Here is a 27,997-nt window from a genome sequence, read left to right as displayed (position 1 = left end):
ATGTACCAAGCCTCTCTCTGTAGGAGACGCTGCTCCTGATTCCCACCTCTAGGTGAAGATTTTACAATTTCTAAACCCATGAAACGCAAAGAGTTGGCATCATGTCCAGCATTATTGAAATGTCTAGAGAATACTCACATGGACAAACCAGGGGAAGACTTGCCCTTTGGGTCGACTGCTGCTGCTCACAATGCTTAGGAGAGTGTCAATCACCATGGACAGCCAATGGGTAGTGGGTAAGATCTCTGGCCCCACCTTCACACACAAAAAGCTTTCTTATAATTTAAAAAGAAAAACTCATTCAAAAGTTAAAGGAGGAAAGAAAGAAATAACATTGTATTCCAAAGACCTTTTCACTTCCTACCTCAACTGCTCCATCACTCTGTGCAGGCAGGCTACTTTCATATCGGCTCAGGACCACAGCCAGACCACTCAGAGCCAGAATACAGTTCCCCTGCACCACCGGACTGTCCCTGCAAACAAACATACACTACACTGATAAAAGTATAAAAGTATAAATAGCTAAGACCAGTGCTTCAATTCCGTATTAGAACTAACTTGCCTAAAAAAAAAAAACATACATCACGTAAAATCATAAACACTGGACCAGCGCATGCTGGCATTCAGAGAAAGCACACTTTGCAGTTGATTGTTCAGCTGCAGTAAAAACTACAGTGGAGGAAAAGCTTTAATGTTTTATTAAAGCATGCACTTTGGGCTCTGTACTCTGTGTTTTGACGCACAGGGAGGACACAGTAATTGCCCAAGAGAGATGCCAGGTGATGACAGTAACAACTTCTCGGCCTGGCCCAAATGCTTCAGCACAATTGTTGTGGTTTGTAAAATAACAGCCTGTTGAGGCTGAATTGTTCATTTTCTCTGGGGAAAGTGTCACACGACTGAACCATTTCCACAGATTTTCACTTCTGTTTGTCCACATTAAAAGGAAACTCTGAATTTTTTTAGTATTTTACAGCAGCATTTCCAAACATGTCTTTGTGTAGGGGTTTGGGGTAGTATGGACGGCAGGCATAAACCTAGCAAAAGACTTTAAAACAAAAACCTTTTACTGTACAAGTGTACTAGAAGATCAAATTGTGCCTGTTATGTGTACATGTTGGCAGGTCTGATCATTACGTACTAACAATTTTTACATGAGAGCAACTATGTAGTAAAATGTGATTTGTCTGAGGGTTAAGTCATAATCATTAATTACTGCAGAACACTGGCTATGGAATTAGTCAGTAATTCGATCAACATTTTTACTTTAACTTAGGTAATGAGATACTGGGAAAACTCCCATTATGAGTTTACATGAGTTGGGCAATAATCACATTTTTGCTTTTCCACCAAGCGAATAAACTCACAAAAACTTCATGATGTTCCTTATTTCTCTGAGCCGCAATATGAACATAACTGTCACTTCAAATTATTAGCCAGTTACTAGCTTATTAACTAGGAGCGTAACAATGCATTGTTGCAAGATGCGCAATTTATTGAGATAAAAAAAATTAACCAATGTGCGAATATAAGACTTCATGTTCTGTTTATAAATGTCGTGCAGTTGCATAGTTTGAATTTCGCTAGTACATGCCAAAGAACCTGTGGGCGTTTAAGGGCAGAGGATATATCAGTTAGGCTTTCACTCTCCTGGGTGTAGTAATCGACTGATATATCGTCTGGCCGATTAATCGGGAGGATTTCTGACTTTTTATGATAATCGGCATCAGACGATATATCTGTGCAAAAGGGCGATATTTACACAGTGCACACAGGCAATGCTGTGGGCAGCTCGGTCATTCTGGCTGTTTGAGCGGCCTGTGCGTCCATTTTGGCTTTGGGTTTTTGTTTTTTGTTTGTTTTACTCACCCTTTATATTTCTGTTTTAATCATTTCAGATGGCTGAACAGAAATCTAACTTCTTCTGCATGCTACTGTCTTCAATAAGAGAGTAATTTTTATGAATGTTAATTTTTAAAAACATAGGCATGCTGCTATATGCTTGTGCATGTTAAACGTACTGACATTTTGTATTTTGTATTGTAAGTTTGTGTGTGTTTTTTTTATATTGCTCTGTTTTTATTTCAAGTGAAGAGTAGACTGTGCTAAATAAATGTTTAAGTTCAGTAGTTTTGTGGCTTGTTTATTAGTATTACAATTAATATTGTATTTTATTAGATGCAATATCAGCTTTACTACAGCTACAGCTATTTAAAAAATCCAAATCAGTTGATCACTAGTTGGAAGAGACGACAGCTCCTCCACTCAGTCCTCACAATCCAAAAGGAACGACAGATTTTCAATAATGTAGTGGAGTGAAAAGTAAGTTGAATTAATTTTAAATGCAAGCAAATTAAAGTAAAATGTCAAAAAAAAAAAAAAAAAAACTTGAGTAAAGATACACAAAAACCTATTTAGGTAAAGTAATGAATTATATTTCATCACAATGATACTTTTACTATATATTGTATATTAGTTGAGAAATAAATAAAATAAATAGGGAGCATTTATATAAGGTGCATTAATCATTGTTCATAAAGGTCTTATTTTTTGTCAGTAGAAATTTGTTCCAAATATTGTGAGAAAATTCAAATCGTGAATTGAATTGAATTGTGGGCAGTGTACATTGTTACACCCTATTATCTGCAGTACTCTGGTCTGTTTTCACACATGCAGAGACTGAGAAATCCAATAATTCTCCGGTTTAGAGTACACATGCACTGAAAAATGATTACTGGGCTAAATCATTCAGCCCTTTTTCTGATTTCTTTAATATCTTAATTTCTTGATCTTGATCTACTGAAGTATGCTGTTCACATGACAACTTGAATGATGAGATAACTGCAGTAAACTGTTCAAGAAAGTGCATGTAAACCAATCAATAAAACACCAGTTCACCAGTTTCAGGCCTCTGGAAAGAATAAGAAAGCTGATAATATAACAAGAGCGAATTCGAATACAAGTAATAGTTTTAATAGTAAAAGTAATAAGAGACTAGAAGATTAGGAAAGAGGGGGAGGGGTGGAGGCAGCGGTAGCTCCTGTAACTCACTTGGCTGCAGACTTCACCACATCAGTCAGCTGGTCTCTGACCCTGAAGAAAGAAAGAGCAAAGAAGGGTTGATTTACCACAGCCTGCAGACTCACAGAGCAAACCTTTCATCCCCACAGGCAGTGATTTAGAACTCAAGGTAACACACACACACACACACACACACAAACACACACACACACTCAGACACGTACTAATCCACACACAGCACATACATCCCAATCCCAGTGTTCCCGTGTTCCCCAGCCTCAGCCATCCTTCACCTGACGTCTCTGTTTCGGGGGTGAAGTCAGTGACCCCTCAGGCCTCTCTGCTCTCATACCACCTCGCCGCCCCCCGCAGGGCTACAGGGCACCTGACAGCACGAGGACGACTGCACTATCCCCAGTAGAGACATAAATGCATCGCTTCATACAACAAAACTCCAGAGCCCAGAATGCAGAGGGGGGCCGAGTTCCTGGTACCAGCTGAACTCGCCCCCCTTTCACTGATATACTGGCTGACAGGCTGCCAAACAGGGGTCCTGCAGTGTGACTTATGATGTGTGTGTCAGACTGGATGGCTTCATGAATGGCATGCCTGGATGATACAGACAAATGTCTATATTACTGCTACCCTGCAAAAAAGACTTATATCTCCATTTTTGCCGTTTTTCACTGAAAACATTAATCAAAATTCAAAAGTAAAAATTATTTTGCATCAACATATCACACTAATACATTTACTATCACTACTAGGGCTGGGCGATATGGCCCTAAAATAATATACGATATTTCATTGTATTTTCACGATAACGATACTTTTGTTGATATGAAAAAAAAAAAACAACACACGGAATTAAAAAATATATTTCAATACACTACTGCAACAAAATGAAATTTACATTTTATTATTGCATACAATATGATCTAACACACCCCTAACTGAGATAAAAAAAAATACAAGAAAAGTCAATAATCCAGATGCGTTGATACTAATAATGCACTCCAAATATCTCCATATATCCAGGATTAAAGTAAAATAAATGATACTGGACAGATATAATCTGTCTCTAGTAAATATATAATGAGAAAAATAAGAACAGAGTGAATACCCTGATGGGAGTAGTACCCTGATGTGATAATTAGGGGTGGGTGATATGGCACCGTATTTCAGGGTATAATATCGTTCACAATATTAAAAAATGTTGGAGATATTATTGCGTACGATGCAATATGGCACACCCCTAATCACTACTACTACTAAAACAAATGATAATACTAATACTAGCTTTTTTATATAGCAACTTTTATAAATTAGAATGTATCTAGCTCACTAGTGAAAAAAAAAAAAAGAACTTTGAAAGTATCCTCAACTGCAGTTCTAAAGACCATTAAAAACGTTATGAAACTGTCTCTCATCCGGGCATTTATTGTCTGTCCTCACTAATAGAGTAAAATGATGTGTATGTGTGTGTTCGAAAGAGGGAGAGTGAAAGGGCACATTCTCACCAGAGCCAGGCACAGTGCTGTTTATACTGAAGCTCCTCTGGACTCTCTTTTCCCTGCTTCTGCAACATCTCCAGCTCTGCCTTCCGACCCTGAAAGACCCCAACACCGGAGCTATGAGGGTGAGGTAGCATACAGTAATAACCGGGTCTCAAAGCCCAGGATGCAGCTCAGGAGGCCTCCATTTCTCCAGCATTACGTCACTGAAGACTGTCCTGTTTTGTAGGACTTGTATGAAGTCATGAAATACAGCCTTTGTTTCTGAGTAAACTATGTTCTAAGCTAAGCAGGGGTGCACAATATGGACAAAAACATATGATGTATGAAAATGCACACCAGATACTGAAAGCAGGTTCACATACTTTTGCCTCTCACAAATATGTCATATTAGATACTTTTCCTTAAAATCTAAATGACCAAGTACAACATTTTTCTAATTTGTTTAACTGTGTCCTCTATATCTACTTTTAGGACTTTAGGACTAGGAGAAATCAAATGATTTGTTTTAAGTCATATTTATGCAGAAATTCAGAAGGATCACAAACTAGTAAAGTAAACAACAATGTAATTTTGTAAGTCAGTCTGGATAAGGGCATTTGTTAATGCCCAAATGTAAATACAGGGTTCATACACTTTTTTCATTTCTTTTTAATAACTTTTCCATGCCTTCGTGGCAAATTTTAATGACCATACGATCTTTAAAACATCAGTACAGACAATCCAAGTTAAAACTGGTTATAATAGGCCTATATCTCACCTAAAATTAACTGAAAACACTTTAAAATGTCACATTTTGGGGCACCGAGTGGTCCAGCGGTCTAAAGCGCTGCCACTATGAGCGGGAGGTCACAGGTTTGAACCCCCGCTCATGCAGCTTTGCCATCAAGCTGCCAGAGGGAGGGAAATTGGCCCTGCAAAATTGGCCCTGCCTCCTTTGGGTAGATGGCGCTCTCTCCCCACATCACTCCTACGGTGATGTCTGCAGCACAGGGCGTCTGTGAGCTGGTGTAAAAGAGCCGGGTCACTGCGTTTTCCTCAGCTACATGGCAATGCTGCATCAGCAGCAGCTCGAAAAGAAGCGGTGGCTGACTTCACATGTATCGGAGGAGGCATGAGTTAGTCTTCGCCCTCCTGGTGTGTTGGGGCATTACTAGTGATAGGGGGAGTCCTAATGAGTGGGTTGGGTAATTGGCCTTGTAAATTGGGGAGAAAATGGGGAAAAATTTGAAATAAAATATTTTTTTTTTTTAAATGTCACGTTTTACTAGATGAATAACATTTCTGCATATTTTGCATGTCTTTGCCTTACGTGTGTCTGAATAAAGCAAGAAAGCATTAAATCAGCATTTTTCTCTCACGTGTGAATTTACAGTTATAGTTGAAGCTAAAGATCCAGTCTGAATAGGAGCCCCATAAGCAGATAGCTAATGCCACAAGATGGATTTACCCTAACATTAAATTATTTCTTTTAACCAAAACAGCCAATAAACGAAAATTTATTTTTCCATGACTTTTCCAAAACTTTGTGTATTTTAATTTGTTTTCAAAATGTATCCAGGCCTGGAAACTCCATGACTTTTCCAGATTTTTCAAGATTTTATGAACCCTGTAAATATAAAAGTACATGAAAAACCTTAGAAACAGCAGAGATTGATCAGAATAGATCAGAATAAAATTTACATATACTTAAAATATATCAATCACTGGTTGGTATAAAGGATTCGGTATCATCATTAAAAAATTTTTTTCCAGCAAAATATTTTTGATTGCCAAATATTTGGTTCATCCTTATATAATACATATACATATATATATATATATATAGAATGAGTGTTTCTCAGGCATTTTCCAGCCAGTCCCTGTACACGCCTGTCCTATTTATCTAGTAAGCAATTAACAATTAGCAGCCTTCACAAAGTTTTACCAAGGGCATCTGTAGACGGGTTTAAAAACACACACACAACATCAGCACTTGAACAAATAAAGAAGCCCTTAAGCACTAATAGCTGATGAGCTGCTCTGAGATGCTTACTAAAAACAGACCCTGAGGCTACTACTCACGTACTAATCACTTACATCAACACAAACAACGTGAATAAAATGCTTGGACTATCAATAGTGTGCTGTAATTTCCACATGAATGTAACTAACTTCCTCAGTCAGTGTGTGCATAATGGTAGTAGGAACCCTTTATCAGCAGCATTTTTTTTTTCTTCAATACACTTTCAATGCCATCACCCTTTCATGTGTGCACTGGTCCACTGAAAGCCTGCTTTTCTCCTGATGGCACTGAGAGGAAATTAACTGCAATTTGATGTTTGGTGGGTTGAGCTTTCAGTTTTTTTGGGGTACTTTAAAGCTGCCGTTGGCACGGTAGTGGAAGTGTGAAGCCACTGACAGAGTGCTGAGAGATGCACTTAAGAGAGGGCCAAGCAAAACACAAAGAGGAGCTGCAGTGTCATCTTACCCTCTTCCATACACTCACACATACTCATACCTGCAGCACAGCATGGAATGTTCTGCTCATGAAGCCGCGCCAGGCCTGAGGAAGAAGGAGGGAGCGATGCCACTCTGAAGGCTGGATGTTCACCTAGGAGAAGGAGAAGAGAATAAGAGAAATGGAATGAAGAATAATGTGCCAGAGACGATGTGCTAGGTGTGTAATGGTAGATAAAAGTCATGGTTCGGTTCACATCACAGTTTGAAAATCAAGGACCAGTACGAGTTTAATAAAAGGTTAAAAATATATATAAATAAGATAAGCAATAACAGTTAGGTAGAGGTAGACAGTACAGCCTGTAGTGTGTTATTTAATTTATTAGAAATGATAATGTGTTCAATGTATTCAATGTGTATCCACACAGACACAAATAGGGGTGGGCAATATGGCCCTAAAATAATATCACAATATTCCCAGGTATTTTTGCGACGATATTTGCGGCGATATTACAAAACTCTGACATTTTATTAATTCATTGCAAGAATACACTGCAGCAAAAAAACATTAGAGTTTTATTTAGTGTAAATATAAGAGTTTTATACATTCAGTAGAAACAAAAACATAAACTAAGAAGTTCGTCTATTAACGTCTATTTGTCTCAGTAACTTCACAAACACAAATTCACAACCCTAAATAGTGTAAGAAAATAATTTTAACAAAAATAACAGTTAATATCTACCACAAATCTAAAGTGTAGGATATTTAATATTAGTGGTAACGCAGATGATTAATTTGGAATCAGTAAAGCGTTATTATTATTTTTTTACGCAAATAATTACCAAACCAAACACGCTCCAATTAAACAAACTTATCAACTGATCTGGACCATAGAAACCAACTACAGGTGTGAAAACACCCTTTTATATCCAGCAAACTAAGTGCTCCAAGTTGGCTTTATCTCACCTCAAACATACATGTATATACTAGTATTTTTAAATGACACCACCAATATAAATATGATTGCATTTTCATTTCCTATATTCAGTCTTTTATTTACATTTTATTAATCACTATTAAAAAAAACTTGTATCTTAAGAAGAACAAGAATGTTGTTGTGATTAATCTGATTAAAAATGTAATCAAATGACATCACTAATAATTAGTAAAACACAAACAAAAAAATTAAATCACGATATGGAGTTTTTTTTATTGTGTCTGAATTTTTGCTGAAATTATTGCACATTGAAACAATGTGTCTCGATCCCAGAGATATATAGTATCTGTAATGGCAGAGCGTAATAGACCCTGATTGTACTCTTTAGTGCAACAGGTTTTCTACCTCATGGATGAGGCTGGTTAAGGTCTGCTGGAAGCTCCGCCCTCTGCTGACCATGAAGCGGCTAATCAGCCGTCCGTCTCGGTCAGTCTGGACAGGGAGGTCATAACATAACAGCAGACCAGCTGAAACAAACAGATCATTAAAACTGTTATATCAAATATCACAAATAACAATAACATTAAATGATCAATATCAGCAGTTTGTAGTTTGTGGACGAATATTGTTGTTTATTAAAAGTTTACTTGTTAATAGCTTCCTTGTTTAACACTGGCTAATTAATGCTTTTTAAATGCTTGAAAATACTGTTCAATCCTGTTTTTTTCTTTTTGCATACTGCATCATTTCGAATACTGACAACATATGTAGAACCAGTCAAACGTTTGGACACACCTTCACATTCAATGTTTTTCTTTTTTATGTTTTTTTTTTTTCTTTCTATATTGTACATTATATCAGATTATGAAGGAACACATGGAATCATGTAATAATCATGTTAATCAGACCAAATGAAGCGGGCTAATATTAACTTGTGGTTTCTGAGGCTGGTAACTCTGATGAACGTATCCTGTACAACAGAGGTTACTCTTGGTCTTCCTTTTCCAGGGTGAAAGCCTGTTTCCACTTCCATCATAATGTTTGTTTGGTCTTTGCGATTGCACTTGAGGACATTTTTTGTATTTGACTGACTTCATTTCTTTGTATATTGTTGTTTACTTAGTTGAGTAATTCTTGCCTTAATATGGATTAGAATATTACTCAAATAGAGTTATTCACTGTATACCAACTCTACTGCTTCACAACTGATGCTTTCAAGCACATTAAAAGGCAAGAAATCCATGTAATTAACTCTTGACAAGTTCAGCACAGCTGTTAACTGAAAGCCATTCCAGTTGAGTCTATCTCATAAAACTGACTGAGAAAATGCAGAGATGTGTAAAGCTGTCATCTAAGAAAGAGGAACCTAATTTGAAGAATCTAAAATTCTGGCTTGTTTAAAACTTTTTTTCACTCATGACTGAATAACATCACCCTTACCTGCTAGTCCAGGTTTCAGACCTGGCTGCTTGTTCTTTTCATAAGATTTCAGCATGAATGCAGGGATTCCAGCAACAGTTTTCCCCTGGTCTGAGCGCAGGTTCGCCCCTCTCAGGGCTGAGTGGTACACTCCACGGGGCATCTGACTCATCTCTTGTCTTACAAGAGCTGTCAGGAAGGTCTCAAGTGCTGTGGATGAAGAGGGGGTTGAATTAGGATATAAGACTTATTGGTCATATATTAGTTTTACAAATCAAACCCAAATTATAAATAACAACTGAAACAATGTGGATGAAGCAGTTATTCAACTTAAGATGCTCAACTGTCTGTGCATTTTTTATTATGTTTATAAATCTGCTTACAACAGCAGCCAGGAAGAGCACACAGGTAAATTAAGAGTCACATACTTCTGCTACAGTTATTCTGCAGAAAAAACATTCTGCACAGCCTAAACTTGATTGGCTAAACTATGGACTAAATGGATGAATGTACAGTACATACAGTATGTTTATTGGTCAGATATCAGTACCCTTATAAATTCAATATGGGTCATATTTTTATTACCAACATCATACTTATTATTTAGAGAAAGTGGCAGCATAGTGTCTTGGTGCTTTGCACGTTCAAGGTTCTAGGGTTCAAGTCCCTATTTGAGTGGATTTCCTCCGTTTCCCTCAAACAGTCCGAAAACACGGTGATCAGATGAACTCGTGATAAACTTCTAAATTGACCTGGTGTGTATGTGTGTGTGTATACACATGTATCAATGAGTGTGTGTGTCTATAAAAAGTGCTCTTGAAAGGCGCTATATAAGTTTAACTCCATTCATTTACCTTAAGAATCTCCTTGTTGCACCGATTAAAACCTGTTGTAACGTGTGTCAAACTGCGCTTGTGAGTCTGAGTGAAGTCAGACGCTGAACCTGAAGCTAAACCCTGAGATGTTTAGGATTAAAGGGGCACAAACCGCCTCTGATAAGGGTGAGTGAACCTCAACACACTCATACCAAGCCGAGACTCTACTCACACAGAGAGAGGAGCACAGAGGAGTGCATCGACTGCACAGAGAATGATGTGGCTTTATAAAAAAAACATAGTAAGTACGTTAAAAAAAAAGTTTATGTCTAACTCTACAGGAGTTCTGAAACTACTTTAGAGGAGAGGTTAATAAAGTTTAAACACTATAAGGTGCACTTAAAAAAAAATCCCAAAAATCATCAGTGTGCTTTATAATCCGGTGCACCTGATGTATGAATTTTACGAGACAGGTTGTAAGGAGAAGTGAAGCCACTCTACTGAAGTGCAGCGTTATACAGGAGTTTCAGTTTAGTTCTCCAGCAGCATTAACTGCTAAGCGTTTGGCTGCATTTGGCTTTTTCCGAGGTGAGTATTTACGGCCTGTAGTCTGCTGCTAACCCCGGCTAGCACTGGTGGAGCAGTATTAGCATTACCCGCTAAGCGCTAAGCTCTTTTGCCATTCAGAGGTATTATCGGCCTGTAGTCTGCTGCTAAGCCCGGCTAGCACTGCTGGCATTAGCATTACCCGCTAACCATGCCATCCATTCGGCCATTCAGAGAAGAGTATAATCGGCATGTAGCCTGCCTGTTTACTCTGTTAGAACAAGCTCTGTGGATCAAACTGCTAGCTGGATCGACCGAACCACTCAGGGTTCTTCAGTGTAGCGCTGTTGGACGGCAGTAAGCGGTTAGCCACTAATGCTCCAGCATTAGTCGAAACCTGGAAATCTAAGCTAATTGTTAATAAATGTAAGCGCTTCACTTATGCAAAAAAGTTTTTTTTTCAGGAGAGAAATCTGTATAGATTAATACAATATACAGGTGTGGGGAAAATTTCCAATTCTTAGACGCATTTTAATACATACATGGCCGATTTTGAAATGATACACAAATGCCAAAAATCTATTTTAGACTTGCCAACATGGACACATTTTGTGTAATGAGTAAACATTTTGACCTCCTAGTATGCTTGTATGGTTCCATAATCTAAAGTATGCATATCACCATGTCCCTAATCCAGCAAACTACCTATGTAGTCATCGGCTACTTTTCTCAGCTTCATTATCCTCCAAATTGTCGAAACAGCATCGCTGTGCTAAACTCAGACATGCTCTCTCTCTGTCTCTCACTTATTCACTCGCTCTCTCTTTCTGTCACACACACACACACTTGTGTACACAGCTGATGGCCTGTTTCCTCTTTCTAAAGTAGGTTAGAATATGGAACTACACTTTATTTTGTTTATTTCCTCCATTAAATCTCTGAGTGAAACTCATTAACTCAACACATTCTAATATTTACATTTTAAAAGCATCAGAACTAACCTGAGATATACAGTACAAAGCTTTATTATATGCTTATAATAATGCATAATACTTTATCCATATGCAGATCAAACACAGATCATCCACAACATTAACACCAGCTCTGTATATACATATACAATGGTCAGCCATTACATTATAATCACTTTCTTGTTTCTGCTTTGCTTGTAGCATTAAACCTAGATTACTGTATTACTATATTTTTTTTTTTATAATTTTATTTCTAATTTTTCCCATTTTCTCCCCAATTTACACAGCCAATTACCCAACCCATTCATTAGGACTCCCCCTATCACTAGTGATACCTCAACACACCAGGAGGGTGAAGACTAACACATGCTTCCTCCGATACATGTGAAGTCAGCCACCGCTTCTTTTCGAGCTGCTGCTGATGCAGCATTACCGAGCAGCCAGCGCGCTTGGAGGGAAGCGCAGCGGCTCGGCTCTGGTACATCAGCTCACAGACGCCCTGTGCTGCAGACATCACCGTAGGAGTGATGTGGGAAGAGAGCGCCATCTACTCACCCAGAGGGAGCAGGGCCAATTTTGCTCCCTCTAACGCCGGCAGCTTGATGGCAAAGCTGCATGAGTGGGGGTTCGAACCGGCGACCTCCTGCTCATAGCAGCGCTTTAGACCGCTGGACCACTCGGTGCCCCCTACTGTATTACTATTTTGATTAATAGAAATGACTATACTATGTTTTAGCAAAGAGAAATAATATAAAATATTTTATTAAATTACAGGATTCATTACAGATACTTTTAGATATTTTACTTTAAAAGTAGCAAGTAGTCATGTAATGAGGAACAAGAAATCCTGTATAGAAGAAAATGATGCATCAAGATAAATCAATAATTGTTTTATAATCGTATTGCAGACTTTTGAATCATAATCAAATCAATCTTCAGGTGTTTAGGAGACTTACAACCATAATATTGATATTTTTGCACACCCCCTACTATCCTTAAATAGCAAAGTTTTCAATCTTGGCTCTTTTTCTAAAATGCAGAGTCACAGATGTTTTCTGGATGGATGTCTTTAAACAGACACAGCTTTTATTAATGTAGCATATTTATTAATAACAAATGAACATGTAGCCTTCAAAAACATCTTAATTTCCTCAATTACACCAACCTTTGATCAGAAAAAGTTCAAAGCCTGATTCATGGCCTGGATGATGATATGATGGCATGATTAAAAATTCCAGGCACCACAATTCACAGCGAAGGCATTTCCTTTCATTTTAATGAATCATATCTCTGCCGTTTTAGACTGTTTTCTGCATGTGGATTATGTGGGACTGAAGAGAGCAGGGTTTTTATTATTAATGTCCTAAAATATGTGTAAACATTTAAAATAAGGTGCTGTGTGCTGCTGTGGAGAATACATGGCACTTTTAAGTGTGTAGTAAGAGGAGAACAAAGGATCATCACACGAGAGACTCAGAGTATCACCTTTAAAACACTTTGAAAGAGCTGGAAAAATAGCTGACAGGCTGTTTAACATTCAGACGAAGGTTCGAACAAAGCCCTCAGATAAGACGGTAAAGCTCATTCTCAGAGGCAAACGGGCGTATTCCAGTTTATTCATATTGGTCATATTTCATTTCAGTGATGCAAACTGAGATGGCTGTCCATTGTTGTTTTAGTGAAAGGCACAGCAGCTTCCTCAGCTCACCCCACACACACACACACACACACACACACACACATACACACCAGTTTTATTCACCACTTTAGCAGACAAGTCTGAAGCGTTATCTGAGATTCTTCCCCCCGGCTTCTGTGGTCAGAGAACATCTGGTTAAGATCTTGGGCAGATTTTGAGCATTAATAAACACTATTATTTTAACACTATTAACACTCTTAAATCATAAAGAGTGCAGAGTAAATCTATTCTAGAGCGCAATTTAGCGTTAGATAAGTAATGATTTGTATTTTTATTAATATTTTAATTTGTCTTTGTTCAGCGAAATACCTATACATTGTGTGTATTTAACAGTTTCACAAAAAAAAAAATAGTTATACTATCGCATATTATATCCCATTAAAGGTCCTGAGAACACATCGTATACACTTTTTAAAAAATATATAAAACCTGGGTGTAATGTGAAGCATTCAGCCAAGTTTAAATAGAAAATCCAATACAAAAATATGATATCTTAGCGCTTTTCAGTGAACTGGCCAGCATTTTAATTTTGCAAAGTAGAACAAAGAATTTTGCTAAAAAAGCAAATACTATACATTTCCAATTCTCGACAACAAATTATTTTTGAATAATAGATTCCGTAACACTACTGCTACGGAAAGTTGACTGGTTGGTGGGCTAAGTCAAACTTAGAGTATGTTTAAAGGGTTGATAACAGGAGTTTAAAAGTCTCTGGTTCTGAAACGTTTGATTTTGTCCTATTTTAACAAAATTTATACTTGTTCAGTATAAAATGACCCACCATTTATAAATTATGATTGGTCTTAATTACTCAATACGAACCCATTTATTTTGGACTCATTTGGGAGCGCCCTTAAGTGGCCCGAGAAATTCGTAACAAATTCCTAAGTTGGAATTCTCCTCTGTACAGAGGCAGAGCAATCTAGACACATCCACAGATGTGGTCACAGTATGCACTGAAAATCCTACGAGGGTTCAGCCGGGAACTGACTTTTTAGGTTTCACTACCTATTTATTGTCTTTGATGGAAACGAGTCAGAGACTGTTCCACATTGGTTAAAAAGCGCCATCTGAGAAGTGTGTGGGGGTGCTCATAATATTTTAATGAATATCTAAGACTGACAGCTGTCCATCACAGGTGTACAAACCAACTTTTGTTTACATCACTATGGCAACACATACAGTCTTGAAACAAAGAAACTGCGTCAGTCTTTGGCTGCTTTTTTTTTTTTTTTTGTATTTTTGCTTAGATGGTTGTTGAGTGACAGCACACCAGCTAGTCGATTCTGGTTGTTTAGACTCGAAAACAGGGCGGAGCTATGTTAGCCTTGTGATTGGTCAGGGTTAAGCTAATGTCGGCCAGACCCACGCTTAGACCCGCCCCTTCAACTGTACATTCAGAGGAAACTAAGATGGGGTAAATACAGCACAGATTTATTAAGGACTTTAAGGTATTCATAAGAAATATAATGAAAATCAAAGGAGCCAAATTAATCCAAATTAAAAAATCTGTTACACTTACTTACTTAGATAGATTAAAGAAAACCCTGAGAATGATGTTCTTCTGGTACATTATTATTCAATTAGTGGTGACAAATTGTGATTTATGACTGTTTAATAGTAAGTGTTTAATAGTAAATAATTATATAAACAGTCCCAATCTCTTGAGATTGCTTTTTGAGAGGGAGAAAACAGAATAGAGCCTTTTTTACTCTATTATAATGTCCCAGGGTACTTTTGATGCTTTTTAAATTTAGCATCAATCAGAACAGATGTGTGTGAGAGGGAGAGAGAGAGAGAGAGAGAGAGAGAAATGGAAAGAAAAAAGGGAGTGGGAAAGAGAGGAAAAGAGAGAGGGAGTAACAGTTAGAAATCCCAGGTTAATCATGTGCGCTAACTCTTTTTTTTTTTTACATTCCGCTTTTTTAAATATATGATGTTTACAGAGGCTACATTCCCATTACAGGCCACAATTAAAATGTTATGCTCAGATCTCTGATTTGACATCTTTAACTTGGATGCTGGACAACCTGACGGGTTAAAATAATACTGACATGTAATTATCCAATCATTAATCATAAAGAAGCAGACGTCTTCTGAACATTATAATAAAGAAGGTGTAAAATTTGGCCATAAAAAAAACATTTGTGAGTGATGATTTGTTCATTGACTGTGGCTCAGGTTTAGAGATTAAGAGTCCATCAGATTTTTCACATACCTGCTGAAACTGGCCGCGGAGTAAGAGCAACGAGTTTTATGTATGAAGTCCCCGGAACAGTTAGATCTTCCTCCTTCTTATTCTCTTTCTCCTCGTCATCCTCGTCTTCAGGCTGCTTCATCTCTGGTCTGGCCTGTGAGCAGAACAACAAAAAAATGAAGCCCAGTTTGGATTGGATTGGTTAATTAGAGGGATTTAAAATGTTTTGCATCTCAGCGGTGATTAAACTCAAAAAGCAAAATCTAAATAACAGAGTAGAACATGACAAAGAGGAAAGAAAATCACAGAAATCAATATAAATGTAATATAAAAGTCTAAAGTATAAAAGGCATATTATACATCTTATATCTTTTGCACAAGTTAGAATAGGTATATGGGTTATACAAAAACTGTTTTTAGGTTTTTAGCACAAAATCAATCTCACATAGCGAGATCTTTCTTGCTAGTTTCAGTCCCCATTAGAATGAGCCGCTTAAGGGCTTTGTCACTGTTATGGAAATAAGCTGTTGCTGACCATGGCATGTACAGTATATGCTGAGTGTTTACCACACGTTAGTGTTAGATTGAGCTAAACAAAAAAACACACCAACAAGCTACTTTATGCTTTACTGCAATGGAAACACAAAACTTATTATTTATAAGTATTTAGATCTCCCTTATCTTCTGATTTGCCATAAACAGTAGATACAGATTCCTCCGTCAGACGATGTCTGCTGGCTATTCCTGCTGTGTATTTTAAAGGTTCTCCACAAAAGTGACAGAAATGGCAGATCTAACTAATCTAGTGGGTGGGACTCTAATTGGTTGGGAATTGATGGATGATCAATGATTGTTTCCTTATTGTGACATCATAATAAGCCTGCCATCCAAATGCCTTATAGAAGCATATAATTCCTGACTCCAAACTCTTTCAACTTATTTAGAGAAAACAGACAGATGAATGGATATTTTTACAAGCCTGGAGAATTTATAGAGGCAGTTGAAACCCAAATGGAAATACAAAAACATGCAAAAAAAATTTAGTTTTGCACAATATGTCCCCTTTAAGTAATATTTAAAAAATTTAAAGGCCAAAGACAAACGATTTCTATTGCCCTAAAGTGTAAGAAAATTTTGTGTGCAGGTTCTTACTTGCTCAGGCAGATGCATGACCGAGTGAGAGGATTCTGGGAATTCAGACAATGCTCTGTAACCACTGCTAGCCACATCAGCATCCTGAAAAAATAATCAAGTATAAATCACACATATAAACACAGAACCGAGAATTAGTTAAGGAAGTAGTTAAGGATCTAAAAAGAAAAGGAGCAAATGCTCTTCTATCTGAAAGTAAGAACACATCTTACACTCCGTCAACAGTTTTTGTGTCACACCATGTGCCTGCATCGTTTAAATACCAAGAGTGCTTGTGAATATACCTACGCTGACGGGCAAACATATCTGGTGTACTGCTATCTTGGCAACAGAAACACAGGTGAGTCACTATCTTTAAAAAAAAAAATAAATAAATAAATAGACAGACGCCAATTGTCAGATGTTCATTGCTATCTTGGAGTGTGCCCAATGCATGTACTTGGATGCATAGCAGTGCACAAAACCACAACATGTGTCTGTTAGCAGCTATGCTAATTTTTATATTAACAATAATCCAAATACAATATAAAATAACATTATTCTACATCAGTGTCATTATATTCTACATTCTATAACATTACTTTACATCAGACCTACGCTTCTCTCTCCTCCCATGTCTGCTTTATCTTGGGGACCTCTGGTGAAGCCAGGTGTCTGACATTGGTGAATTACTATTTCAATGGCGCAGCTTCTTGGACGTGTGCAACACTTCTCAGCAGAGGAAAATGAACTGCTCATTCACAGTGTAAAGATACACAAGCATGTCAGTTTCCTCTGCTGAGCAGCATTGCACACATCCAAGTAGCTGCGCCACTGAAATAGTAATCCACCAATCAATTCTTTTTTTAGACTATATATATTGCGATATTAAACAATGCAGGGACCATGGCGTCACTAGCCCCGCCCCCACCCACATGCTGTCTTGTGTCCGGACCGAGAGCTGAGTCAGCGTCGAGCACTCAAAACCCAAGGAAAAGAGCAAAACAACAGTAATCGGTCTTTTAATCAGGCATTTAAATGTTTTTTAAAAGGTCAATAAGAGTGTTTTTTCTGGAAAGCATGAATTCAGCTGTAACTGGAAATATCTGAGCAAAAAGCTTTCGACACATGCATTTAGGAGCTCGTGCCCAACCATGTGGATGGAGGCCATGCGGTTACCTCGTGTTTACTCCTGCTCCCCCCTCCCCTTTGCGCTTCTCAGGCAGCAGCAGCCTGTCACTTACACAGACAGAGAACATGCTGTGTATCTACTTCTTGTGTCAAGAATCTAAATGTTGCAACATTATGTGTTTGATTTAATTGCTTTAAGTGATATCGCATGTCCTGCAATGTGACTATTGCGCATGAGCACATCGTGATGACAATGCTTTAACAATATATCGTGCAGCCATAGCACCTAGCTCTTAAAGGAAATGGCTTCCATTTAAGTTATACGCTGATTGGTTTATTGAACATTACAGCGCAAATCATACTTTTCCCATTGTTACGATAGCAAAGACACAGTGACACACCCTAAAACAAGCTCGGCTCACCTAAAGACAGCTAAAATAGGGCCCATAAATTTGTAACTAGAAATAAAATAAAATAACAGAAAAATTATACCGATATACTGACCTGACTCAGAGCGTGACTCCACAGAATACTGACCACTTCACTTTTAAAACTCTACACAGGAAAGAAACAAAAAATAAACAAGTGTGAATTCTTCAGCACTTTACAACACTTAAGCAACCTATTAACACAGAGATGATATACAGAGAGAGGTAGAAAAAAAGAAAAGTTGTAGGTCATACTGTACCTCATACTGTTCTGTTTTGACGTGCAGTGAAGGCACGAGTGAAAGGAGCTCAGCGGTGGCCTTTAACACCAGAGGTCTCGTTTCACAGCTCAGTTTGGGAGAGAGAGCCCGCCATGTGGAGTCTATATCAACCACCTGAAGCAGCATACGAATCAAAAAGGTCACGTTATTGGATTATGAATAGTAATCAGTATTTCACAGCTTGATCTCCATAATAGGATGACTTGTCATGAGCAAACGATTTTGAAACATTTTCTGAACAGTGTTGATTTGGAAAATGCATTCTCACAAAAATAAAAAGTACAGGACCAGTGAAGCCACTCCTCTTTATTTCTACTGTACACTTAAAAACATCTGGGTTTAGCATTAAATATGAATATGAGACAAACGGCCAACAACAGCTTTTTTTCCATATTAATAAACAGCAAAGAAAATAACAGCCTTTGTCAGAATCCACATATTTTTTTGTGAGCAAGAGAATTGAAATAGATGAAATATAAAATAGTTTGAATTGAATAAGACCCATTATATGTTTCACACTATAAAGCGCACTGGGTTATAAGGAGCACTATTAATAAACATCTATTTTCTGGTCTGTTTTCATGCACATGGCGCACCAGATTATAATGCACATTATGCGACACTAGTAAGGAACAGGGGTAGCTTAGTTAAGTAAAGCTAAGCTAAGTTAAATAAACAAAACTGTAAGTCAAACAAACGCTGGATGTAAATCTACACAAATTTATCTCTTGATAACTGATTATATGGGTGAGTAAAGTGCTTCAGTTTATTTACAGTAAGCTTAGAGTTCCACATTTCCACTAAGGCTTGCTGTGGTTAGCAGCTAATGCCGCCCGACAGCACTACACTGAGGAACCTTGAATGTTTCTCAGTTAGCTAGCAGTTCATCCCACAGAGCTTGTTTTAACACTGTAAATGCGCAGGCTACAGTCCAATCTACTCACTGTATATACTCAATATACTCAGAGCTAGAACTAGCACGGTATGGGGATAATGCTAATACTGCTCCAGCAGTGCTAGCCGTGGTTGGTAACAGGCCAATAATATTCACCTCTCTACGGCAAAAGAGCTAGCACTTAGCGCGGTTAGTGGCTAACGCTAATACTGATCCAGCAGTGCTAGCCGGAGTCATCAGAAGGCTACATGCTGAAAATACTCACCTCTGAGTGGCAAAAGAGCTAGTGCTTAGCGTGGTTAACAGCTAATGCTAATACTGCTCCAGTCTTGAGTGTTGGTGGTGGAAAACTAAACTGAAACTCCTGTATAACGCTGTATATTAGGGGTGCGGCTTTACTGCTCCTTAATACCTGACTGGTAAAATTCATACATAAGGCGCACTGGACTATAAAGTGCACCGACTATTTTTACAAAAATTTAAGGATTTTAAGTTCTCCTTATAGTGTAAAAAATACAGTAGTATTTAGTTGCAAATCCTTAGCTTGCAATAACTTCATTAAGTCTGTGACCCACTGACATCACTAAACTTTTGTATTCTTCTTTTGTGATGCTTTTCCAGGCTTTCACAGGCTAAAACTGGATAGAGTTTTTTTCTGCCCAACCCACTCCTCCCCAGGCACGATGTTCACAAAGGTTGCCAGATTGACTCTGTGACAAAGGAGGGTGAGTCTTATTCTGTAGCTGATCAGTGAATATATACATTTCAGTGTCCACAATGCCCATCTGTACTACACTAGTGGTGGTGGTGGTTAATTACGCAGCTATGTTTAAGAACCTTACTGAGGCTTAGTGATTACCTGTTCAAACAAAAAAAAGCCAGCTTGCCTGTTTTAATGGCTGCAGCACACTGTATACTTGCTACTGTCTTTACATGGCAACCCTAAGTGATGAGATAGGACTGGGGTAATTGCTGAGGGCAGATTTCTGTGACGTAGCGCACAGTTCAAATAAGAAAATACTGGCTGAAGCTCTGCTTAAAGAGTAGCCAGTGCTTAAACTCAGCATGGTTCTTTAATATCTGATGATGCATCCTGATCATGTTATGAATTACTACAGAAAATGTCATTCTTTTTGCCTTTTTTTAAGCCACAGATAAGAAATCAGAGGGTTGTTTTTCGGGACCTGAATTTGTAAAGTAGGAGAAAATAGCTTTAAATCTTCACATTGGTCTTAAACAGGTCTTCATTACGTCTAGGAGAAATAATATGACTAAGAGCAGATCTAAACTTGACTATTCCCTTCCTCTGGGTGCTTTTGTAAAATGAAAAAGGAGCAAAGGCTGTGATCACAGCAGACCCCACAGAGATAACCACTTCCCAAACTACAAAGCTGTGCTTCAGACCTCAGCTCTGCAGAGCTCCTGAAGACCCTGCAGGGCCAGCGCTGCTGGAGTGGCATGATCCTTCCTCGAGCACTGAGTCAGCATGTCTGTAATGGCTGCCAGCATGTCTCCTCCGTGCTGGTAAGGCCTGGTGGGACACAAACACCATGTACGACCAAACCTTCAATATGGGAACATTACTGGTACATGACGGAAAAAAAACACTGTTAACTTACAGAAATTAACTTAAGTAATATCATGTACAGGGGTTGGACAATGAAACTGAAACACTTGGTTTTAGACCACAATAATTTATTGTCCTGACGGACAGTTCTGGTGGAAACAGGAGAGCTGAGGTGCACACTGAATTCTACTGTGATTTGAGCAGCCGTGGTTTTATGTTTTTTTGGTACAATCCGGGTTAGCACCTGAACATCCCTTTCAGACAGATCCTCTTGTGTACACAGTTAATCCTGTTGGAAGTGGTTCGTCCTTCTTGGTGGTACACTGACATTACCCTGGATACAGTGGCTCTTGATGCATCACAAAGACTTGCTGTCTTGGTCACAGATGCGCCAGCAAGACGTGCACCAACAATTTGTCCTCTTTTGAACTCTGGTATGTCACCCATAATGTTGTGTTCATTGCAATATTTTGAGTAAAACTGTGCTGCTCTTACCCTGCTAATTGAACCTTCACACAGTGCTCTTACTGGTGCAATGTGCAACGAATGAAGATTGAACACCAGACTGCTTCAATTTAGCCATGAAACCTCCCACACTAAAATGACAGGTGTTTCAGTTTCGTTGTCCAAAGGTAGTTTAAACTACCTTTATAGAATTACTTGGCAGGCATCAAGGCAAGTTAAAGATGATACATTTCAAATGAAACAGACAGAAAATGGACCAGTGCAAAGGTTTGGGCACGGGAAGAGAAAAAAAAAAAAAAAGTTTTGTAGTAAACTTTAGATTTTGACTTTTGATTACATAACAATCTAACAATTTCAATCAGCTGTTTTACAGCACAGAAAGCACCCAAAACATGAATAAAGTAAGAACATACTTAGACAGAAATATAATAAGAATATACTTAGAAATAAGATACATATGCCATGTAAAATCGTAATAAAGATAAATAATAAATAAATATATATCTATGAAAAATTATTTTCTCCCCAATTTACACGGTCATTTACCCAATCCACATATTAGGACTCCTGCTATATTTAGTGATGCCCCAACACACCAGGAGGGTGAAGACTAGCACATGCCTCCTCTGATACATGTAAATTCAGCCACCGCCTCTTTTTAAACTGCTGCTGATGCAACATTGTCGAGTAGCATCACAGCGCACACGGAGGAAAGCGCAGAGACTCGGTTCAGATACATCAGTTCACAGACGCCTTGTGCTAAGTGACATCACCCTTTGGAGTGCTGAGGGGAAAGAGCGCCATCTACCCACCCAGAAAGAGCAAAACCAGTTGTGCTCTCTCAGGGCTCCGGCAGCTGATTGCAAGCCAAGGTTACTTCCTCCTCCAGCTCTGAGGGAGTTTGTTTCTTGTCTCGTGCTCACTGGGGGTTCCGTATTGTATGATTTTCTGTCCTGCAATGCACATTTCTTTAAAGCTGCAGTTGTAAAAAAGCGCTATATAAATACATTTGATTTAACTTCAGGAAATTCAATTTTTTAAGGTTATTTTTGTTACTAATACTGTTATTATGTACGCCAAAAGTGAAGGCAAGCCAATTTAAAAAGAGTTGAGGAAAACTTTTGCCATTAGCTATCTGAAAAAATGATCTTTTGTGAAATAACCCCCTGTATTTCCCCCGTAAATGACTTTTACACTTTTAGACTGCCTCCTGCTTCACTTTTGACGCGACACACCTACCATCTCATTAGCTGTAATTCTAAATACCAGGGGCCTACAGCAGAGCTTTAGAATTTTTACATGCACAAAGGGACTTCTTTGTCTGCACCACTTTCACCTTCAAAAGCTTCTGACAGTTCCTGCTGTCAAACGTCTCGTGGAAAAACGACAAATTCCTCTGTCAACATTTCAAAGGAAGTGTGCACTTTGAGCAGCGCCGCTGGCAGCGCTGCAGTATATTCAGGATAAAACTAACGGACAATAGACCTCAGTTCATTTAGGAACACCTACACTGTGTTTCAAAAAGCGTACCACGCAGCTGGCTACCCTTCCATAACTCAATAAAATAGAAAATAGAAAAACATTAATCCAGTGTAGACTATAAATACGAAATATGCACAACCCATTTTATGGCCAATTACTTTCAAATGATTGGAATGAACAGTTTATGAAGTGCACAATAAAGGTTGCCAAATGCCTTCCCTCAAATTGCTTCTACCTGGCTGACATTTACAGTCTGTACTGGATTACAGCTTCTTTTATTGGAACACAGATTGTTTACAGAGTGGCAGTTCATCATTCTTCAAAGAAGGTATGAAAACAATCAAACCCTGATTAGATATTATGCAGATGAGCGCATAAAAGTGAATAAAAGTGATAGTAGCATGTGTTCAGTGAGAAAATTTGAAGGACCTCTCTCTGCAGATGTCCCGTACAGAGGCAGCTCTGGCCAGAATCTGCTCCCACTGAGCTTCCTTTCCCACCACCACTGAGGACTTCTCCAACACCGCCATCAGCTTCTGCAGGTCTGGATACACACGGTCCTATAAAGAGAAAATAAATCACCCTTAACTTTAAAGAAACAATGATAACAAGATCACTTATTGAAGTTATATTGATTTTTATCTTTTTTTTTTTTTTTTTTTAATCATCTTGTTGTGGTAAATGACTCAAAAGTACACAGTCAGACTAAACTAGGGCTGGACAAAAAAATCTCCTATTACTATATTTTATGATAGAAAAGCATTTTTTTCTTCATTACATTTCTAATTGCACATATAAAAAACATCAAAACTTCTTATTTCTGTGTCCTAATACAGGTAAGCACCAGCATGATTTTACTCATGATTAAATCACATACTATTGTTGAGATTTATATAATAGATTTTTTTTAATGATTGACACCACTAATATGAATATAATTTAATTTAAATAGTTTTATTAAAAGCTTAGTCCAAAGAAGAACAAAAAGTATGATTAACTGTGATTTTTTTTTTTTTTTAAGAAACAGTATACAGCTCTGGAAAAAATAAGAGACCACTTAAAAATGATGAGTTTCTTTGATTTTCACAAAATTGAAAACCTCTAGAATATAATCAAGATTAATGATCACAAGCCATCAAACCAAGCTGAATTTTTGCACCAGGAGTGGCATAAAATTATCCAAAAGCAGTGTGTAAGACTGGTGGAGGAGAACATTCCAAAAAAAGAAAACTGTGATTAAAACCAGGGTTATTCTTTATTTTCTGAACTCTTAAAACTTAAATATAAACTTGATTTCTTTGCATTATTTGAGGTCTGAAAGCTCTGCATGTTTTTATTATTGTTATTTGTTGATACTGATATATCAAAGTATTGCAATATTTTGTTTTGCAATATTGTGTCAACTCAATTCTCAAAAACACAATCTTGATTTTTTATTTTATTATTAGTTTATATGGTAATGATTGATTTGGTTTGTGGTAAAACCCTGACCACTAGACTGCAGTGTTATATTCTATCTCATCAGATCAACAGGATCTGAAAACAACAAGCAAACTATTATTTTAGTCTGATTTTATGCATGTGGTAACTTTTTCCATTTTCATTCTGAAATGCGGGTAACGGGGCTATTTTTTTGTAAATGTAAGGAGTAGAAAGTACAGATAACTGTGTTAAAAGGAGTAGAAGTTAAAAGTTGTCTAAAAGATTATTAATTGCTCCATTAAAATACAGATTACCTCTGATTGTGATGCTCATAATGTTGCCAGGTTCTTAACAATACAACCCTACTGGACACCAAACAAACTCAGCTGTTACAGTACCTGTTTCTGCCACAGGGAGGTCAGAAGACGCAGAGCCACAGCCCTCAGTTTGGGGGAGCTGGCCAGAGCCTGCAGTACATGCAGAACCTGCGGTATACAAAACTCAAAACACAAAGACCACCTTCATCATAATGAGCAAAGTCTGAGGACCCATTCAGAGCAATCCTGAACCTGAGCGTAATTCCCCTAAAAGCCCTTTACTGGAAAGACCGGGATGCATGGAAGCAGTGAAGCCTTTCTATCAGAGGCTGAACGTCTGGGTAAGAGGCCTAGTATTAGTTATTTTGTTTAAAGAAGTTAACATCATAATCTCATTAGGGGGGAACTAATGGAGGCATTGTCCCGCACCCTAAAGCCACTCCCAAACCCGGCTTAAATTCCCCCCAACAGAGCGGCATTGTTTATATAGACCTGATGACTAAAACAGATAAAGAAATTATGAAAAAAAGAGAAAAAATTACTTTTAGACACAGATAAAGGAACAAAAGCCCAAACAAAAGCTACCTGCTGGCAGCATGTGTACAGACTGCTTTTTATGCATGTTCCAGGAATATATTCTGTTGATGTAGCATTATTCAAACAGTAAGCAAAATGTCAGCATCTCTTCCCTCCACATGCACACGTGTGTGTGTGTGTGTGTATACGCGTGTGTGTGGCAGCTATGAATAATGTGCATTGCTGGAGACACCAATGAATAACAATGGCAGCGAGCACAGCACACTGCTTTTTGGATGTGAGTAGCTAGTGCCAGGTGAGCTGTTGCCATAACAACAAGGGAAGCATAATTATGGCCCAAATCCAGCAGATGCCGGCTTTAGGGCCGTTCAGCGCGGAAACAAAGAGTCAAGTGTTAAACATGCCTCTCTCTGCTTTCTGTACTGTACATTATACACACACGTCACCAGCATTTTACTGATCACATGTACAGATATGTAACACAGTATAGATTATACATAGATACCTTGTGTGTGCCCAGTTTTGGTAAGGTGGAGAGCAGAGCATGAGACAAAGCAGGGTCAGACACCTGGCCCAGCTTCAGCATCACAACCGGGAGAAGACAGGGGACCTGAGAGAGAGAGAGAGAGAGAGAGAGAGAGAGAGAGAGCAACAGGCATAGTGTTAAGTGGTGTGGTGTGTTAAGCAGCATTAGTGCTTTGTGAGGTGGTGTTGTACTGTTGCAACAATTAGTCGATGCACTCAATAATTTTGATTGTCAATTGTTGTCAATTCCAACTTTCACTGTCAACTACTCATCAATTTGTAACAGCATCGCAGTTTACTTGTCTGTGTCTCCAAAAGTGCCCAAACACAACATATTACAGTTCAGGCCCGGCTGACTAGATACTTTTTTTTTTTTTACTGTATTATAATATATTTGTGCAGTTTTCTAGTTAAAAAAATATATATTATAATGTGCTGAGTTGTGAGTTACTGAGTTTAATTAAGAGTTTAAATGGATGAAATGAATGCTGATGTAGCTCCATATTCCAATTTCCAAATGCAACATCTACTGTGTGTGTGCACATGTACACGAAGGTGTGTGAGAGACAAAAAGAGAGAGTAAGCGATAAAGAGAGAAAGTGAGAGAGAGAAAGAGTGTGAGTGAGTATGAGAGAGTAAGAGAGAGAGAAAAAGAGTGTGAAAGAGAAACAGTGTGTGAGAGAGTGAGAGTGTAATAGAGAGAGACAATGTGTGACAGTGAGAGAAAGAGGAGTGTAAGAGAGACAGAGCGTGTGACAGAGAGAGAGACAGAGTGTAATAGAGACAGAGAGAGAGAGACAGTGAGAGTGAGTGAGCATGAGAGAGAGAGACAGAGTGTAAGAGAGACAGAGAGAGAAAGACAGTGAGAGTGAGTGACCATGAGAGAGAGAGACAGAGTGTAAGAGAGACAGAGAGAGAAAGACAGTGAGAGTGAGTGACCATGAGAGAGAGAGACAGAGTGTAAGAGAGACAGAGAGAGAGAGAGAGACAGTGAGAGTGAGTAAGCGTGAGAGAGAGACAGAGTGTAAGAGAGACAGAGAGAGAAAGACAGTGAGAGTGAGTGAGCATGAGAGAGAGACAGAGTGTAAGAGAGACAGAGAGAGAGAGACAGTGAGAGTGAGTAAGCGTGAGAGAGAGACAGAGTGTAAGAGAGACAGAGAGAGAGAGAGAGACAGTGAGAGTGAGCGTGAGAGAGAGAGACAGTGAGAGTGAGAGAGAGAGAGGGAGAGACAGTGAGAGAGACAGTGTGAGAGAGAGACAGAGTGTGAGAGAGACCGGGTGTGACAGTGAGAGTGAGAGGAGTGTAAGAGAGACAGAGCGTGTGAGAGAGAGAGAGTGTAAGAGAGACAGAGAGAGACAGAGAGAAAGAGACAGTGAGAGTGAGAGAGAGGGAGGGAGAAACAGTGAGAGAGTGAGAGTGTGAGAGAGAGCATGTGAGATAGAAATAGAAAGAGACAGTAAGAGAGCGAAAGAGAGAAAGCAAGAGAGAGAAACTGAGAGATGAGAGAAAGCAAGAGAGAGAGAGAAGGAGTGTAAGAGAGATGGAGCCTGTAAGGGAGTGAGGGAGACAGAGAGAGACAGTAAGAGAGCGAGGGAGAGACAGTGAGAGTGAAAGACAGAAAGACAGAGAGACAGTGAGAGAAACAGAGTGTGAGAGAAAGAGAGAGAGAAAGAGAGAGAGTGTGAGATAGAGAGCAGAGAGAGCCTTCAGCACAGTGATTGTGTTTTGACAGTTTGGAGGAAAATGAAGCGTGGATGAAAGAAGCGGATGATTCAATAGGTGGCTTGCTGGATTAGCATCTGTGCTAACTTGCCAGCATGACAAACAGCTCGAGCAGCCGCAAAACACACACAACAGACACACTTGTGAGGAAATGCGAGATCAAACTATGAGTACTTTAGAACATGGAATTGTATCTATTTCTATATTTAAATAGCTATGAGCAATGAGAGTGGCGTGGTCTTGAGTGGTGTGTGGTTGAGTTGTTTGGTGTTGAGTGGTGTGATGCTGAGTAGTGTGAATGGTGTGGTGTTGTGCAGTATAGTGCGAGTGGTGAGGTACTGAGCTATGTGGTGTGTAGTTGAGTGGTGTGAGTGAAAGGGGCAGTGTGAGGAGCTTCAGCTGGAGAGTAGCAGATCACTCCAGGCCATACAGAGAGAGCGCAGGCCTGAGCTGAGCTGCCGCTGAGGTGTGTTTGCTCACAGCAGAGAGAGAGAGTGTGTGTGTGTGTGTGTGTGTGTGTGTATATATATATAT

General features: G+C 38.6%; 1 protein-coding gene across 1 annotated transcript in view; it reads right to left on the bottom strand.

The window, feature by feature from the left end:
* focad (focadhesin) overlaps nucleotides 1-27,997 on the bottom strand; it is a 98,173-nt gene that overhangs the window by 24,992 nt on the left and 45,184 nt on the right. Inside the window, exons 12-26 of the mRNA XM_022678301.2 lie at nucleotides 25,721-25,825; nucleotides 24,760-24,861; nucleotides 23,369-23,499; nucleotides 20,830-20,956; nucleotides 18,510-18,644; nucleotides 18,326-18,376; nucleotides 16,712-16,795; nucleotides 15,581-15,713; nucleotides 9,353-9,541; nucleotides 8,318-8,439; nucleotides 7,036-7,128; nucleotides 4,542-4,630; nucleotides 3,052-3,093; nucleotides 365-473; nucleotides 139-255 (exon numbers count right to left, since the gene is read on the bottom strand). Of these exons, the coding sequence (XP_022534022.2) occupies nucleotides 139-255; nucleotides 365-473; nucleotides 3,052-3,093; nucleotides 4,542-4,630; nucleotides 7,036-7,128; nucleotides 8,318-8,439; nucleotides 9,353-9,541; nucleotides 15,581-15,713; nucleotides 16,712-16,795; nucleotides 18,326-18,376; nucleotides 18,510-18,644; nucleotides 20,830-20,956; nucleotides 23,369-23,499; nucleotides 24,760-24,861; nucleotides 25,721-25,825 (1,629 nt within the window). The remainder of the gene's footprint in view (nucleotides 1-138; nucleotides 256-364; nucleotides 474-3,051; nucleotides 3,094-4,541; nucleotides 4,631-7,035; nucleotides 7,129-8,317; nucleotides 8,440-9,352; nucleotides 9,542-15,580; nucleotides 15,714-16,711; nucleotides 16,796-18,325; nucleotides 18,377-18,509; nucleotides 18,645-20,829; nucleotides 20,957-23,368; nucleotides 23,500-24,759; nucleotides 24,862-25,720; nucleotides 25,826-27,997) is intronic.

The sequence above is a fragment of the Astyanax mexicanus genome, chromosome 8 (genome assembly GCF_023375975.1).
Source record: "Astyanax mexicanus isolate ESR-SI-001 chromosome 8, AstMex3_surface, whole genome shotgun sequence".
Lineage (NCBI taxonomy): Eukaryota > Metazoa > Chordata > Actinopteri > Characiformes > Acestrorhamphidae > Astyanax > Astyanax mexicanus.
The sequence above is the reverse complement of the archived record's forward strand: the minus strand, read 5'-3'. Positions and strand labels throughout refer to the sequence as shown.